Source organism: Coregonus clupeaformis, chromosome 13 (assembly GCF_020615455.1).
Source record: "Coregonus clupeaformis isolate EN_2021a chromosome 13, ASM2061545v1, whole genome shotgun sequence".
In the NCBI taxonomy this organism is placed as follows: Eukaryota; Metazoa; Chordata; class Actinopteri; order Salmoniformes; family Salmonidae; genus Coregonus; species Coregonus clupeaformis.
In genome coordinates this window covers 407,071-425,959 of record NC_059204.1, presented here as the reverse complement: position 1 = coordinate 425,959, position 18,889 = coordinate 407,071, and the positions used below count along the sequence as shown (strand labels likewise).

The window sequence follows — 18,889 nt, the reverse complement described above, 5'->3', positions numbered from 1 at the left end:
GCCGGAATTCATACTGGTTGGTAGGTGATCAAATACTTGTGTCATGCAATAAAATGCAAATTAATTACTTAAAAATCATACAATGTGATTTTCTGGATTTTTGAAGAAAAAAAAAATGACAGACCTCTACATGCTTTTTAAGTAGGAAAACCTGCAAAATCGGCAGTGTATCAAATACTTGTTCTCCCCACTGTATTTTCTGGGTGACCTAAATATTGACTGGCTTTCATAATATAATAATAATAATAATATGCCATTTAGCAGACGCTTTTATCCAAAGCGACTTACGAACCCACTACCTTGGCGTTACAAGCGCCGTGCTCTACCAGCTGAGCTACAGAGGACCACAAGCTGCCCACCCAAGAAATAGCTTCAAACTGTAACCATTGCCTGCTACCTGTCAACCTACCAGGGTATTTACAAACAGCACAGGAATGATATCATCCACATGTTGATCACATCTTTACTAATGCTGCAGAAATCTGCTCTAAAGCAGTATCCACACCCATCGGATGTAGTGATCGTAATATAGTAGCCATATCTAGGAAAACCAAAGTTCCAAAGGCTGGGCCAAAAATAGTGTATAAGATATCATACAAGAGGATCTGTAGTGATTCCTATGTTCAAAGGTTTAAATAATATTTACTGGTCTGTTGTGTATAATGAGGAGCAACCAGACGCCACACTTGACGCTTCTTCCAGTTGCTAATAAGCATGCATCCATTAAGAAAATGACTGTAAAAACCGCTAAATCCCTGTGGATTGATGAAGAATAAAAAAAATTGTATGGTTGAGAGGGGCGGGGCAAAAGGAATGGCAAATAAGTCTGGCTGCACAGCCGATTGGCATACGTACTGTAAATTGAGAAATGATCTAACTAATCTGAACAAAAAAAAGGTGAAACTGTACTATGAAACAAAGATAAATTATATAAAGAACGATAGTAAAACTTTGAAGCACCTTAAATGGCAAACTAAGCTCCATCCATTGAGGCTGATGGCGCATCCATTACAAAACCCTCTGATATTGCCAACTACTTTAATTACTTTTTCATTGGCAAGATTAGCAAATTTAGGCATGACATGCCAACAACAAACTCTGAACCTTCACATCCATGCATAACTGACCAAATTATGAAAGAAAAACATTGTTATTCAAATGATCAAAGCTTGATGATTAGTTGATTATTTGAATCATCTGTGTAGTGCTAGGGTAAATACCAAAATGTGCACCCCTTGGGGTCCCGAGGACAGAATTTGGGAAACCCTGCTTCAGAGAAGTGACCATAAAACATGCCCAGTTCTGAAATTGCTCATTTAATAGGGATGCTTTGTGGCTTAGATTGAAGAGATGGCAAATACGAGTGCTGCTCAGAATTAAGATTCAAAGATGTCTGCAGAAACAACGGGGTGTCAGCTATGACATAGCACCTTGAGTTTGAAAAATATATATTTTGATTATTGAACTACAGTAAGTGAAGTGGATTTACACCCGGTAACGGAATTACATCATGGGTCCCTGATCTGTACTACACATAAATGCATGATTATGGATATGAATGTCATTCTCCTCATGTTTCACAAGTTTAGACAAGTTTGGACATCACAGCGCAGCACAGCACAGCACAGTAGAGTACAGTGCAGTACAATACAGCAGAGCAGGGTAGAGTACAGTACAGTAGGGTACAGTAGAGTTCAGTACAGTAGAGTATAGTTCAATACAGTACAATATACTGTACTATTGTACTCTACTCACTGTACAGTACAATCTACTGTGCTCTACTCACTATACTGTCCTATCCTGGTTCGTCTGTGGATGTTAAAAATTTGATTTTCCTGTGAAATTGTGAAAATGATGATAATGCCCTTTTAGTACAAGAGCTGTTTGAAAAGACTGGCTGAAATTTCAGCCTGTTTTGTGGGATGGAGTTTTGGCATGCCTGGCGACAATCACCAGGCGGTATAAGTAAATAGACCAATAACAAAGAGTTCTACACCACTCTTCCAATAACAGCTAGTTTTCAGGTTACATATCCCTTCCATTACAGCTGCATTGGACCTTTAACATCAATGCCAGGGTGGACTGACCAAATTTCAACGTCCATGGACTTCCGATGTCGATCGGTGCTCAGTGGGTGAGGATGCTGGTTACAGTAAATGGAAAGAGAGGGGGCTCATCGGTAGGTGTCAGTAAGAGCTGGAGCTCCATTAACTTGAGAGAGGCAGAGAGAGAGAGATAGATGGGTTGTCCAAAATGACTTTTAACACTCTTGGTTTGACCACCAGATGACAGAAAGAGAAAGAAAACAGTTATGAGCTGAACATAACAGTATGCCAGTGGAAGGGAGGACAGGAGCAGGTGACCCAACTGTGGTTTGTGACTATTATGACTTCACAGTTTAGCCAATTCAGTTGCAGTAATTCCGTTAATAATTTTTTCGTAATTACGTTACTAATTTGGTAACGGAATTAGGGTTGGGCGGTATGCAGATTTTCATATCGTCATACTGTCCTTCTGTCAACCTGGAATTTATGGTATTATAGGCTTAGTACACAAGGGTGCGCCAAAAAAAACGCAAAAAAGCCCATTGGGAGTCAACCAGAATACTAACAAAATTAGCACAAGTAATAGCGAATTTCCATGGAGCCTGCTCGCTAAATATGCTAATGAGCGAGATGAAAATAAACAAACTGCAAAGACAGGCAATCCAGCTCATAAAGTTATACATATATATGTAGGAGCTACTGAATTTCATTTTTGGTGAGTTTGGACATTTACAAACGAATGTGAACGAGAGACATAGTGCAAATTAACTAAAGTATTTCTGATACTTTTAGGACTTTTTCTGGTAGATGTTTTCTAAGACCACTTTCCCATCTGTTCATTCCAGAAAACAAAGCCTTTAATTATGCGTAATTTTTAAGATGGAAAATGGTTGAAAAATGTATCTATGCCTTCATTTCCCAAAAACATAGACGCTTAGCTTTCATTTGACACCCAATTTGATATGCTCCTATGAATTTCATATCTTGGTGCTCAAGGTTCCTTCTCGATGGAAATGCCTGGAAGCAAAAGTAATTCCGTTACCCAAGAATAGCAAAGAACCCTTTACTGGTTTAAACAGCTGACCAATCAGCCTGCTACCAACCCTTAGTAAACAAAAAATTATAATTGTGTTTGACCAGATGCAATGCTTTTTCACAGTAAAAAAATTAACAACTGACTTTCAGCACTATTGTAGGGAAGGGCACCTAGGAAGGGCATTCAGCATGTATGGGACTAACGTAAATGACTGATGATTGGCTGAAATAAATTGATAATGAGAAGATTGAGGAAGCTGTTTTGTTACGACTTCAGTGCAGCTTTTGACATTATCAATCATAGTCTGCTGCTGGAAAAATGTGTGTTATGGTTTCACATCTGCTATGTCGTGGATCGAGAGCTACCTATCTAACAGAACAGCGGGTGTTCTTTAATGGAATCCTCTCTAACATAAACCAGGTAGAGTCTGGCATACCTCAAGGCAGCTGTCGTGGCTCCTTACTTTTCTCTATTTTTACTAATTACCTACCGCTAGCACTGAGTAAAGCAAGTGTGTCTGATGACTCAGCATCATACACGTCAGCTACCACAGCAAGTGAAATCACTGCAACACTTAAAGAGCTGCAGTCAGTTTTAGAATGGGTGGCAAGTAACAACCTAAGCTAGTCCTAAATACACTATATATACACAAAAGGTATGTGGACACCCCTTCAAATTAGTGGATTCAGCTATTTCAGCCACACCCGTTGCTGACAGGTGTATAAAATCGAGCACACAGCCATGCAATCTTCATAGACAAACATTGGCAGTAGAATGACCTTACTGAAGAGATTAGTGACTTTCAACATGGCACCGTCATAGGATGCCACCTTTCCAACAAGTTAGTTCGTCAAATTTCTGCCCTGCTAGAGCTGCCCCGGTCAACTGTAAGTGATGTTATTGTGAAGAGGAAACGTCTAGGAGCAACAACGGCTCAGCTGCGAAGTAGTAGGCCACACAAGCTCACAGAATGGCACCGCCGAGTGCTGAAGCGTGTAAAGATCGTCTGTCCTCGGTTGCAACACTCTCTACCGAGTTCCAAACTGCCTCTGGAAGCAACGTCAGCACAATAACTGTTCATCGGGAGCTTCATGAAATGGGTTTCCTTGGCCGAGCACCCGCACACAAGCCTAAGATCACTGTGCGCAATGCCAAGCGTGGGCTGGAGTGGTGTAAAGCTCACCACCATTGGACTCTGGAGCAGTGAAAACGCGTTCTCTGGATTGATGAATCACGCTTAACCATCTGGCAGTCTGACGGACTAATCTGTGTTTGGCGGATGCCAGGCGAACGCTACCTGCCCCAATGCATAGTGCCAGCTGTAAAGTTTGGTGGAGGAGGAATAATGGTCTGGGGCTGTTTTTCAACATCAGTGCCTGACCTCACTAATGCTCGTGGCTGAATGAAAGCAAGTTCCCGCAGCAATGATCCAACATCTAGTGGAAAGCCTTCCCAGAGGAGTGGAGGCTGTTGTAGCAACGAAAGGTGGACCAACTCCATATTAATGCCCATGATTTTGGAATGAGATGTTCGACAAGCAGGTGTCTAAATAGTAAAATAATTGTATTTGGGATAAAACATTTGCTAAACCCTAAACCTAGGGCTGACCCCCATCTGATTTGCACCTGTCTCAGTGGACTAATCCATTGAGGAGGCCGCGGGATGCCATGGTCCAAGAAGAAGGGGAGTGTGGCTAAGATGCACAAGGCACATCTCTCTCCAGAATGCGCTCTCTCGCCATTTTGTGCGCAATCATTGTTTCATAACTTCATTGTGTGAATTGTTTGATTGTTACTGTCTATCAATTCCCCATTCCATATACTGTATTACTAGTAGTAGCCTACATTTACCGTTAATTCACATAATTTCTAATCTACAATGTTTGTTTGGTTACAGTAATTCCTGTTAATGCATTCAATAAATTATTACAGTCATTTACCGTTGTCATTGTCGGAGTGGACACATTGTTTGCAGAGCTCACAACCTATGCTACACTTATGAGAAACAAGTTTTGGTTTATTTCATTCCATTTACGAGTTTTGTCAATTTATTCATTGCTTTTTGTTTGGAGCGCTCCTGTCAATTTTGAGTAAGGATGTGCACTTGTTTACGCATATAAAAGTAGGCCTAGGATACCTGGCCTGCGTGCAAATGTAGGCCTATAAATGTGCCCATTTGAGGATGTCTGATAGTATTTCAGATTTTCTTAATTCACCACGACTAATGAGCTATGGAACTTCAGGTATTTTTCTTCTGGTTAGGCTATCTTGATCTCTGGCTCCATTAAGTAATTTGTGTGTCTTAATTATTTAATCAAACAGCATGCTTAAAGCATCAGACAATCTCAGTACATATTGTTTATTTTATTAAAACACATAGGGTGTGGCTATATGGAAAAATACACCTTTGAAAATGTCGACCAATCGATTGGTCGAAAGAAAAGACGACTCTCAGTCTACAAAGATTTTTTTAGTCGGGGACAGCCCTACCTAAACCTCAACTAAATATTGTAATGAATAATGTGGCAATTGAGCAAGTTGAGGAGACTAAACTGCTTGGTGTAACCCTACATTGTAAACTGACATGGTCAAAACATATTGATGAAATGGTAGCTAAGATGGGGGGAGGTCTGTCCGTGATAAAGCGCTGCTCTGCTTTCTTGACATCACACTCAACAAAACAAGTCCTACAGGCCCTAGTTTTATCAAACCTGGACTCCTGCCCAGTCATATGGTCAAGTGGCACAAAGAAAGGCAAACAACAGTTGGCCCAGAACAGAGCAGCACGGCTGCCCCTTAAAATGTACACGAAGAGCTAACATCAATGACATGCATGTAAATCTCTCCTGGCTCAAAGTAGAGGAGAGATTGACTGCATCACTACTTGTCTTTGTGAGAGGTATTGACATGTTGAAAGCACCGAACTGTCTGTTTAAACACCTAACACACAGTTCAGAGACACATACATAACCCACAAGACATAGTCTCTTCACAGTCCCCAAGTCCATAATAGAATCTGGGAAACGCACAGAACTACATAGAGCCATGACTACATGGAACTCTTCCACATCAAGTAACTCAAGCGAGCAGTAAAATCAAATTACACACACACACACATTGTAATATTGGTGTATTGTAAATATTATATTGTACATTTGTAATAATAGAGTAATAATGTAATAAATGTTTTGTATGATGAATTGTTTTGTTTTTTTATGATGTAGGCCTAATTGTTTTAATCCTGTTTGGACCCCAGGAAGAGTAGCTGCAGCCTTGGCAGCAGTTTATGGGGATCCTAATAAATATAAATACAAATACATGATGTTCTGTAGAAGGTTTACTATGATACATCATAAATATGGCCCTCATCCACACATCCACAGTCATGTGATTGGTATGCGGCTGAATGCACGTGTAGAAGGTATAAGCTTCTGCTGTAAATAGCGGCTGTCCGGAAGCGAAGGCGAGTTGTAGACGTGCACACTCGCGCTAAATTAAACCTGTGCCGAGGATGAGTAGGTCCGTGCCAAGGATTTCATCTTTGCTCAAGTATAGGCTAGTGGCAATGTGTAAACCGACAACAAAAATTTGGACAGACTGTAAACAATGCGAGTGATGCAGAAAAAGGTCTGCAATAGCCTATAGTAGGCTATTTATTGGTAATTCAAAAACAAAGCAAGCAAATATCACTATTCCACCAGTGGCCTAAAACGTATGTATTTGCCTTAGGCATGTTTAGTGTAATTACAGTGTAGATAGGCTTCACATTGTTAGGCTATAGAAGGCTACTGTGATGGCTGATTGACGGACCTATCAGTCTTTGTGCAATGAGATCCATTATTCGGATTGTATATTGATAGGGCTGCATCATGTCACATAAAAAAAGTTATCCCCAGCATTATTTATGCAAAACATAAACTTTTGTTGTTATGAACCTCATGCGTATTTCAAAGCAATGGACTAGAATTGAGGGCTGAAAAAAAAATTACGACACGGTTGTTTGGATATCATAACATTCACTCTTCGAATCAGGCTCCCGCAGACAGAAATTAAACAGTGGATCCAAGATTCGAGGACGTTTTTAACGAGGTGACATGTTAAAATGCAACTTACCTTGACTGCGAAGAAATAAAGTTATCATGCTACACAGCACCACAGAGACCTGCATCTTTGATCCCTTTCTCTCGCTCGCTCTCGGTCTGTCTTTTTCTCTCTTATTTGCTGCAAATATTTCGGTATTATCGATATATCAAAGAAGAGCCATCAAATAAACAAAGACTGGACTCATAACTATATTCATAGCATGGCTGTATTTCGGTCTTTATTCCCTGTTGATACGACGAGCCAAAGTTAAAGTTTCGCTCTGTGCCCCGGCATATACGGTCTTCAACATGTTGTGCTGTGCTCTGGATCCGATGCTGGAGTGATCAGAAGGAGCAGTGGACTGTACCAAACGCAAAAAGGGGAGGTTCAGCTAGAACGCGCACCGTTTCGTGAGGAAAAACGGACAAGCTAGTGCATTTTACTTTGATATAAGATATACATTCACTTGAACAACAGTATTTTGGTGTGTGAGTCCTCATTAATGCAACTTTGTTCCCTAAGCGAACACTATATTGTTGCAAATTACCCAGTGATTTGGAGTTTGTATTGCCCTTGGTTTCTCCTCGTTGTGTCATTTCTAAAGTTACAATGTATTTTTAAAGGTTGGTGGTCAGCAAATCAGTGTGCTTTCAAGTAACCCCCGAAAAGAACTGGACGCATGGGTAGACTAACTGTGCATGTTTCTCTCGGTTGAAAATGCAGACTAAAACTTGAGGCTATGGGAAATCTGGCCCGCTTCCACTTCGATGTTGCCAAAAGGATTGCAACCCCAAAATGGTCAGGAACCGGTAGGCTCTAGGAAGTTTGGAAGTCATATGCAGCGTGTTGCAATACCATGCACACAGTGTTTAGTATGAATGGAATTTAGCAGTTCATCCCGGAAGGCAAAAGCAGCATGCCTAGGCTATAAACTCAACTCCATGTTGAAGGAAGTTTACCATGAACTCTATTGAGTCGAGCAGTGACGAGGGTTTGTGGAATTCATATGGAGCCAGATAGCTGCCAAAAGGTTGAACGTACATATCTTTAGGATCGCAAGAAAATCCTAATGTACATTGTTAGGATCCTAAGAAAAGCCATGCGTGAAACAAGAAATGTAACCGTTAAATTAGATCTGTAAACGTACAAACCCTAGTTACGACTATGAATGAACATTTACACGTTCAATTCTTACTTTACATCTCCCTTTACTTGGTTACAGATCTTTTTTATATGTACAAACTTTTGTCAGGAATGTGGCATCTGCAAAGGACATGAACCGAACATAGCTAGTCAAAGTTAGCTAGTCAATCAAGCAACTCTAGCCCAGATGTTAGAGTTGCTTTGCAGCTTCCGGTTTAATTTCCAAAATAAAAGTCTAGAGCTTGTTTTAAAACGGCATTCGATAACGACATTATACCAGTAGATGGCGTAGTATAGGCTTGGGCCTTCAGCAAATTACTTGTGTGAGAATGATACTATAAAGACAAAGAGCCTTGTCTAGAATAACCGCCTGAGCTGCAAAATAGAACGTAAATATGATTTATTCTAGGCCTATTCCACTATCTAAATATGCCATGTTGTGTTATTTAATGGCCATATAATTGAATAATTTGTTTTTATAGCCGTGTGGGGCTACTGTGGTGATCATGTAACCTAATGAATCACACTTTTAGGCTAAAGAACTTTGGAGGATTTAGATCATTTTGAATACACACATGGATTTCAATAAACAAATGGATAAGACTATTCTATTCTCTTTGATTTAGTTCCTATTGCAACTCAGACAAATTATAGAATGGATGACATACTGACTGACTGAACTGAATGAAGGATGAATTAAATGTTCAAATATGTTGGAATAATGAGTTGCATGTATCATGCATGCTCTGCACTTTATTTGGCTAGTAGGCAAATAGGCCTACAGAAGGGTATAATGACTCTATGGTTGCATGACTCCAGAAGGGCATCTTCTGAAGCTGAGGGGTGCTTTTCCGAAGGCACGTGGTGCTGCATAAAGATCACAAGCTCTTCCACTGGGCAGCAGTGTCACGATGGAGGGAATAGCCTATATGGAGACTACCTAAGACCACTGCAACAGAGTTATTGTAAAGCGTGGGAATAAGCTTATGCCAGACTTAGCCTACGTTTAAACTCGCCCTTGTTAATTTCAAAGTCCATATGTTCATGACCCGATTCATATACACTACAGGTCAAAAGTTTTAGAACACCTACTCATTCAAGGGTTTTTCTTTATTTTTACTATTTTCTACATTGTAGAATAAAAGTGAAGACTTCAAAACTATGAAATAACAGATATGGAATCATGTAGTAACCAAAAAAGTGTTAAACAAATCAAAATATATTTTATGTTTGAGATTCTTCAAATAGCCACCCTTTGCCTTGATGACAGCTTTGCAAATGCTTGGCATTCTCTCGCTGTATGCTCCCCCTACCTTGTCACACAACTGATTGGCTCAAACGCATTAAGAAGGAAAGAAATTCCACAAATTAACTTTTAACAAGGCACACCTGTTAATTGAAGTGCATTCCAGGTGACTACCTCATGAAGCTGGTTGAGAGAATGCCAAGAGTTTGCAAAGCTGTCATCAAGGCAAGGGATGGCTATTTGAAGAATCTCAAATATAAAACGCTTTTTGGGTTACTACATGATTCCATATGTGTTATTTCATTGTTTTGATGTCTTCACTATTATTCTACAATGTAGAAAATAGTAAAAACTAAGAAAAACCCTTGAATGAGTAGGTGTTCTAAAACTTTTGACCGGTAGTGTAAACCGGTAGTGTAAATCTAAGATGGCAACTCAGCGCGAATGCGCGTGTGCCAATTGAATCTCAGATTACATAGGGTAAGCGTTAGGCCTGGCTACAGCAATCGGTAGGTTTGCACTATATAAATGATATACAGTGAGGGAGAAAAGTATTTGATCCTGCTGATTTTGTACATTTGCCCACTGACAAAGAAATGATCAGTCTATAATTTTAATGGTAGGTTTATTTGAACAGTGAGAGACAGAATAACAACAAAAAAATCCAGAAAAACGCATGTCAAAAATGTTATAAATTGATTTGCATTTTAATGAGGGAAATAAGTATTTGACCCCCTCTCAATCAGAAAGATTTCTGGCTCCCAGGTGTCTTTTATACAGGTATCGAGCTGAGATTAGGAGCACACTCTTAAAGGGAGTGCTCCTAATCTCAGGTTGTTACCTGTATAAAAGACACCTGTCCACAGAAGCAATCAATCAATCCGATTCCCAACTCTCCACCATGGCCAAGACCAAAGAGCTCTCCAAGGATGTCAGGGACAAGATTGTAGACCTACACAAGGCTGGAATGGGCTACAAGACCATCGCCAAGCAGCTTGGTGAGAAGGTGACAACAGTTGGTGCGATTATTCGCAAATGGAAGAAACACAAAAGACCTGTCAATCTCCCTCGGCCTGGGGCTCCATGCAAGATCTCACCTCGTGGAGTTGCAATGATCATGAGAACGGTGAGGAATCAGCCCAGAACTACACGGGAGGATCTTGTCAATGATCTCAAGGCAGCTGGGACCATAGTCACCAAGAAAAAAATTGGTAACACACTACGCCGTGAAGGACTGAAATCCTGCAGCGCCCGCAAGGTCCCCCTGCTCAAGAAAGTACATATACAGGGCCGTCTGAAGTTTGCCAATGAACATCTGAATGATTCAGAGGAGAACTGGGTGAAAGTGTTGTGGTCAGATGAGACCAAAATCGAGCTCTTTGGCATCAACTCAACTTTCCGTGTTTTTAGGAGGAGGAATGCTGCCTATGACCCCAAGAACACCATCCCCACCATCAAACATGGAGGTGGAAACATTATGCTTTGGGGGGGGGGGTTTCTGCTAAGGGGACAGGACAACTTCACCGCATCAAAGGGACAATGGACGGGGCCATGTACCGTCAAATCTTGGGTGAGAACCTCCTTCCCTCAGCCAGGGCATTGAAAATGGGTCGTGGATGGGTATTCCAGCATGACAATGACCCAAAACACACGGCGAAGGCAACAAAGGAGTGGCTCAAGAAGAAGCACATTAAGGTCCTGGAGTGGCCTAGCCAGTCTCCAGACCTTAATCCCATAGAAAAAACCGATGATGTATACACTGAGTGTACAAAACATTAAGAACACCTTCCTAATATTGAGTTTGGATTTGGCTTCACACCAATCAAATCACACCAAAGCAAAACGTGATTGTTAGCTTCTGGTCTGTGTCCTGCAGTAGCTAGCTATGGATGGAGATGGGGATCTAGAGTTTCTAGTTCAAAACGATTTAGTAAAATTGTCATTTGAGAAGCCGCTGAAAATCAAGGAGAATGGGAGGCAGACTCCAAAATTGTGCAGGGGAGAATAGCACTGGATGGGACACCATTTTTCAACACTGAGAATTACAATAGGACCGACGGGCTAGCTGGGAGTGGTAGGCTAAAGATGCTGTTTTTCTGGCCATGCCTTCTATTTGACAAGAGCACATGTTTGCTCAACAACCCTTGGACCACCACTGGTTTTTCTGATCTTGCAAACCTGGGCAGGTCCCTTGACGGACATGGAAAATCTAAAAATAACATTATGGCGAGCCTGAAACTAAAACTCTTTGGTCGAGTCCGGATCAACAAGGTTTTCGACCAGGCCGCAGTGATCAGTGTCCAGAGGCACAAGGAACAGGTGAAGAAACATTCTGTTTATCTCACATAATATCATTTTAAAGTATGCATTAAGGTGTCTGTAATGTAATAAACGTGACAAAAACAAATGTAGACATTAATAAATGCATTTCTATAGCTTCCAAAATACTTTTTGCACTGGTGGGTGAGTGCCAAGATGAAGGCGCGGTGGCTTCAAAACAGCATGTACCAAACATTTTCTAGGAATCTCTTATTAGGCTACTGACCAGTTACAGACGGCGGTGCCTTCTCCATAAATAGAAAATATTAATTTACCACACGCATGCATCTGCTTCACTTTTCATAGGTGGTGCGTAATAGGCTCAGCCTAACTACCATGCAACATTTTCCATGAACGTCGCTTCATCACCATTCGGATGAATGCCAATGTTCTGATTCTAGATCCAGATTATCCCAGCCCTGCGCTTCAGATTATTTGAATAACTGTAACAAAGACAGTACAGTATGAAGATAGGCAGAAATGGCCTCTCCAATAGAAATCCCCGATCACACTTGTCATGACGACGTTGGCTAGCTAAGCTCATGCGCAGAAACACGTCATCGGGTCTAACGGTCATCTCACGTCAAACTGCGCATGTGCAGGCTGTCAAATCAAAGGCACTCCTTCGATATAACTTGGTTGTTAAACAAACGAATACTGAGCAACGTAATTACTATTTGTGTCAAAAAACCCACTTCACATATCCTGAACCTCCCCTTATGATGGTGTCACACACACACACACACACACACACACACACAAACACATGCACAGACACCACAACAAACTCTGTGTCACATCTTCCAGACCCACCAGATAGGGCTCCTATTAGACACCTTTTGGCCATAGAGACATATGGTAAGGAAAGAATGGCCGGTGGCAGAGGAAATGTGTGTGTGTGTGTGTGTGTTACAGTGCCTTCATAAAGTATTCATTCCCCTTGACTTATTCCACATTTTGTTGTGTTACAGCCTGAATTCAAAATTGATTAAATAGATTTTTTCTCACCCATCTACACACAATACCCCACAATGACAAAGTGAAAACATGTTTCTAGAAATGTTTGCAAAATGTACTGTAGTAGTAGGACAGCTGTGGGTTACAAAAGAAAATAAAGAAACAGGGAATGTAGTCTAATGAGCACCAGTATTAGCATGCTCACGAAGTGACCGCAGACAAGACACACCATAATGAACGTTGGCCGTGCATAGTAACTCACCTGTTGGTGTCGATTTAACATGTAGAATCGTCAGGAAATGAAAATAAAATGAAGGTCAATGTTCTATGGTCAGAGGCGATAGGACGGCCACCCACTGCTTTTAACTGTTCATCAGCACGTACTGTTTTGTCCTTAACTTCCACAGTTAGTCAGCGTACAGATGTAGTATCTTAATTTGATCACCCTGTTGCAGGAAAACAGTATATACACTATGAGAAGAGCAGCCTGCTGGTGTTAGTGGGTGGAAAGGGACATTCACCTGATTAAGGAGGGATATCGCACACGGCACAAATTATTGTCTAGTCCAGCAGGTGCCCTATACCTGCCCCCAGAGGGGAGTAGTTCAGAGTCAAGGTGCAGGGGGTGTCTTGGGTCTGAAATTGTTTTATGAGCCTTGATGAGGGCCCTAACCTTGAAGATTTCATCCAAGCCTGTCTGTTTGACTCCAAGTACCTTGCTTGCTGTGGTGATAATCTTTCTCAGCATGCTATTTTGGTTAAAATACTCTCAATGAAAGATTTGTAAAACAGAGTCAGTATAGTACAGTCAACATGGAAGGAGATCCATGAAAAGAAACAGGTGCAAAGAGAGTTTGTTATAGCTGTATGACTTCTTTGTCGTGTTTAGAGGGCTGGTGTGTAATAGAGATATGACCTCTACACCGACTTGCAAAAGTACATTCCTCCCTCGGGTCGGCTATTAACACAGGAGCTTATTCATTTCCTAGGCCTGAGCAGAGAGGTAGCTAACGTAAATAAGACTGCACGCACGCACACACACACACTGGAATTGCTGAAAGTTGATTAGCACTAAATTGTAGTGTTTCTTTGTTTTCAAGTCTTACTAGTCTAAAGTGTAATAACACCTTTATTGAATGATAGTCGAGAACATGTTCTAATTTGCCATATACCTGATGAAAAAGAGTGCCACCAACTGGTGTTCAACTCAGAGAGGTGCCAGTTTAGAATAGAGACAATCAACACCAGTGTCCCCGGTCAGAGGAATAATGAAATAACAGGAGACATACTCAAGTCACTCATTTATTACCTTAAAACACACACACACAGCATTGAACAGTAGATAGCGATGGTGATAATGGTAAAGGTGTAGTAGAAGTGGTAGTGATAGTGGTATTCTATTGATAAGAAAGAGAAAGAATACACAGGCTGTAATTACAGTGATTACTAAAGCAGTCTAGACGTGTATGCTAATGTAGTAGCAGCGATGTACATAAGGTGCTAGCGGCAGGTAGCTTAGTGGGTAAGAGCGTTGTGCCAGTAACCGAAAGGTCGCTGGTTCTAATCCCCGAGCCGACTAGGTGAAAAATCTGTCGATGTGCCCTTAAGCAAGGCACTTAACCCTAATTGCTCCTGTAAGTCGCTCCTCCGCACACTATACTGGCTTCCAGTTGAAGCTCGCATCTGCTACAAGACCATGGTGCTTGCCTACGGAGCTGTGAGGGGAACGGCACCTCCGTACCTTCAGGCTCTGATCAGTCCCTACACCCAAACGAGGGCATTGCGTTCATCAACCTCTGGCCTGCTGGCCCCACCACCTCTGCGGAAGCACAGTTCCCGCTCAGCCCAGTCAAAGCTATTCGCTGCTCTGGCACCCAAATGGTGGAACAAGCTCCCTCATGACGCCAGGACAGCAGAGTCACTCACCACCTTCCGGAGACACTTGAAACCCCACCTCTTTAAGGAATACCTGGGATAGGATAAAGTAATCCTTCTACCCCCACCTTTTTTTTAATACATATTGTAAAGTGGCTATAAGTGGCAATTTGTAAGTCGCTCTGGATAAGAGCGTCTGCTAAATGACGTAAATGTAAATGTAAAAATGGATAAGTGTCACGCCCTGACTCAGGAGACACTTATATGTTGAGTCAGGGTGTGTATATTCCTTGTTGTGTTTGTTCTATGTTGTAGGATCTAGTATGTCTAGATCAATGTTGGCCGGTGTGGTTCCCAATCAGAGGCAGCTGTCGCTTGTTATCTCTGATTGGGGACCATACTTAGGCAGCCTATTGGCACTAGTGGGTTGTGGGATCTTGTTCCGTGTGAGGTTTGTTGTGTGTACCTTAGGACGTCACGTATCGTTGGTTTATTGTTTTGTCATTGTGTTTATTCGTTAAATAAACATGTTTGCATATCACGCTGCGCCTTGGTCCATCCCGTCTGTAAACGAGCGTGACAGAAGATCCCACCAGACCTGGACCAAGCAGTGTGCCGAGTAGGAGCAGAGAGGATGGACTTGGCAGGAGATGAGAGAGGATCTGGCAAGAAAGATGGAGGCCCTGATCAGGGTGGAGAGGCAACCCCAAGATAATTTTTTTGGGGGGGCACACGGTGTGGACGACGAGGCAGCAGGAGGCCGCGATAGGGCGGATCTGCTGGTTAGGAGAGGAGGCCACCAGATTACGGGGGCTATTGGTTCAGAGGGAGCAGATGGAAGGTGTAGAGGCACGGCGAGAGGAGCTGGTTAGGCACCAAGCAAGTGGTGCGTGTCGCCAGTCCGGTCCGGCACGTTCCTGCTCCCTGCACTAAGCCAGTGGTGCGTGTACCCAGTACGGCCCGACCCGTTCCTGCTCCTCGCACCAAGCCAGTGGTGCGCGTCGCCAGCCCGGCCCGGCCTGTTCCTGCCCCTCGCACCAAGCCAGTGGTGCGCGTTGCCAGCCCGGCCCGGCCTGTTCCTGTCCCTCGCACCAAGCCAGTGGTGCGCGTCGCCAGCCCGGCCCGGCCTGTTCCTGCCCCTCGCACCAAGCCAGTGGTGCGCGTCGCCAGCCCGGCCCGGCCTGTTCCTGTCCCTCGCACCAAGCCAGTGGTGCGCGTCGCCAGCCCGGTCCGGCCTGTTCCGGCCCCTCGCACCAAGCCAGTGGTGCGCGTCGCCAGCCCGGTCCGGCCTGTTCCTGCTTCCCGCACCAAGCCAGTGGTGCGCGTCGCCAGCCCGGTCCGGCCTGTCCCGGCCCCTCGCACCAAGCCAGTGGTGCGCGTCGCCAGCTCGGTCCGGCCTGTTCCTGCTCCCCGCACCAAGCCAGTGGTGCGCGTCGCCAGCCCTGTCCGGCCTGTTCCGGCCCCTCGCACCAAGGCAGTGGTGCGCGTAGCCAGCCCGGCCCGGCCTGTTCCTGCCCCTCGCACCAAGCCAGTGGTGCGCGTCGCCAGCCCGGTCCGGCCTGTTCCTGTTCCTCGCACCAAGCCAGGGGTGCGCGTCGCCAGCCCGGCCCGGCCCGGCCTGTTCCTGCCCCTCGCACCAAGGCAGTGGTGCGCGTCGCCAGCCCGGCCCGGCCTGTTCCTGTCCCTCGCACCAAGCCAGTGGTGCGCGTCGCCAGCCCGGCCCAGCCTGTTCCTGCTCCCCGCACCAGGCCAGTGGTGCGCGTCGCCAGTCCGGTACGGCCCGTTCCTGCTCCCCGCACCAAGACAGTGGTGCGCGTCGCCAGCCCGGTCCGGCCTGTTCCTGCTCCTCGCACCAAGCCAGTGGTGCGTGTGTCCAGTCTGGCATGGCCCGTGCCTGTTCCACCGGTGCCTGGTCCGGCACCGGTCAGCTGCTCCACTCCGGAGCCAGAGCAGTCCGCTCCACCGGTGCCCAGTTCAGCTCCGGTCAGCTGCTCCACTCCGGAGCCAGAGCAATCCGCTTCACCGGGGTCCAGTCCAGCTCCGGTCAGTGGCTCCACTCCGGAGCCAGAGCAGTCCGCTCCACCGGTGCCTGATCCAGCTCCGGTCAGCTGCTCCAGGTTGGGGCAAGGATAGGGACGGAAGTAATACAATTACACAATGTTAACAGTAAATAGTAGATAAATACCAATAAATAGAGTAGTAAACAGCTAATAGCAAAGGTACACAGAGCTGCAGTAATAATATTTAGCAGACACTTTTATCCAAAGCGACATACAGACATGTGTGCATACAATTTACAAATGGGTGGTCCCGGGAATCAAACCCACTACTCTGGTGTTACATGAGCCATACCCTATAAAGGACAACAGTAAATAAGCACTATACAATACACACTATTTACAAAGGTGAGTTGGCATGCTAATAATGCTAACCCTGTAATTAACATGAGCTGACTGGTGCCCGATATCGGGGGCCAAACTATTTTTTTTAATGTATTTTTTTATTTAAGTTTTTATCGGTTAAAGCAAACACTATACATCTGACTGCATCAAATAACATTTACATTTACATTTTCGTCATTTAGCAGACGCTCTTATCCAGAGCGACTTACAAATTGGTGCATTCACCTTATGCTAGCCAGTGGGACAACCACTTTACAATCTTTTTTTTTTTTTTTTTTTTTGGGGTGGTGTAAGGGGGGGGGGGGTAGAAGGATTACTTTATCCTATCCCAGGTATTCCTTAAAGAGGTGGTGTTTCAAGTGTCTCCGGAAGGTGGTGAGTGACTCTGCTGTCCTGGCGTCGTGAGGGAGCTTGTTCCACCATTGGGGTGCCAGAGCAGCGAACAGTTTTGACTGGGCTGAGCGGAACTATGCTTCTGCAGAGGTAGGGGGGCCAGCAGGCCAGAGGTGGATGAACGCAATGCCCTCGTTTGGGTGTAGGGACTGATCAGAGCCTGAAGGTACGGAGGTGCCGTTCCTCTCACAGCTCCGTAGGCAAGCACCATGGTCTTGTAGCAGATGCGAGCTTCAACTGGAAGCTAGTGGAGTGTGCGGAGGAGCGGGGTGACGTGAGAGAACTTGGGAAGGTTGAACACCAGACGGGCTGCGGCGTTCTGGATGAGTTGTAGGGGTTTAATGGCACAGGCAGGGAGCCCAGCCAACAGCGAGTTGCAGTAATCCAGACGGGAGATGACAAGTGCCTGGATTAGGACCCGTGCCGCTTCCTGTGTAAGTCAGGGTCGTACTCTGCGAATGTTGTAGAGCATGAACCTACAGGATCGGGTCACCGCCTTGATGTTAGCGGAGAACGACAGGGTGTTGTCCAGGGTCACGCCAAGGCTCTTTGCACTCTGGGAGGGGGACACAACGGAGTTGTCAACCGTGATGGCGAAATCATGGAACGGGCAGTCCTTCCCCGGGAGGAAGAGCAGCTCCGTCTTGCCGAGGTTCAGCTTGAGGTGGTGATCCCCTCATCCACACTGATATGTCTGCCAGACATGCAGAGATGCGATTCGCCACCTGGTTATCAGAAGGAGGAAAGGAGAAGATTAATTGTGTGTCGTCTGCGTAGCAATGATAGGAGAGGCCATGTGAGGATATGACAGAGCCAAGTGACTTGGTGTATAGCGAGAATAGGAGAGGGCCTAGAACTGAGCCCTGGGGGACACCAGTGGTGAGAGCACGTGGTGCGGAGACAGATTCTCGCCACACCACCTGGTAGGAGCGACCTGTCAGGTAGGACGCAATCCAAGAGTGAGTCGCGCCGGAGATGCGCAACTCGGAGAGGGTGGAGAGGAGGATCTGATGGTTCACAGTATCAAAGGCAGCAGATAGGTCTAGAAGGACGAGAGCAGAGGAGAGAGAGTTAGCTTTAGCAGTGCGGAGACCCTCCATGACACAGAGAAGAGCAGTCTCAGTTGAATGACCAGTCTTGAAACCTGACTGGTTTGGATCAAGAAGGTAATTCTGAGAGAGATAGCAAGAGAGTTGGCTAAAGACAGCACGCTCAAGAGTTTTGGAGAGAAAATAAAGAAAGGATACTGGTCTGTAGTTGTTGACATCGGAGGGATCGAGTGTAGGTTTTTTGAGAAGGGGTGAAACTCTCGCTCTCTTGAAGACGGAAGGTACGTAGCCAGCGGTCAAGGATGAGTTGATGAGCGAGGTGAGGTAAGGGAGAAGGTCTCT

General features: G+C 44.6%; 1 protein-coding gene across 4 annotated transcripts in view; it reads right to left on the bottom strand.

Annotated features, from left to right (window-relative positions):
* The window catches only part of LOC121582249 (low-density lipoprotein receptor-related protein 4-like), a 218,584-nt gene extending 211,119 nt beyond the window's left edge, over positions 1-7,465 (bottom strand). For all 4 annotated transcript variants that reach the window (XM_045224115.1, XM_045224116.1, XM_045224117.1 and 1 more), the window contains exon 1: positions 7,194-7,465. In XM_045224115.1, the coding sequence (XP_045080050.1) occupies positions 7,194-7,248 (55 nt within the window). In that variant the 5' untranslated portion in view covers positions 7,249-7,465. The remainder of the gene's footprint in view (positions 1-7,193) is intronic.
* Between the last annotated feature and the right edge of the window lie 11,424 nt (positions 7,466-18,889).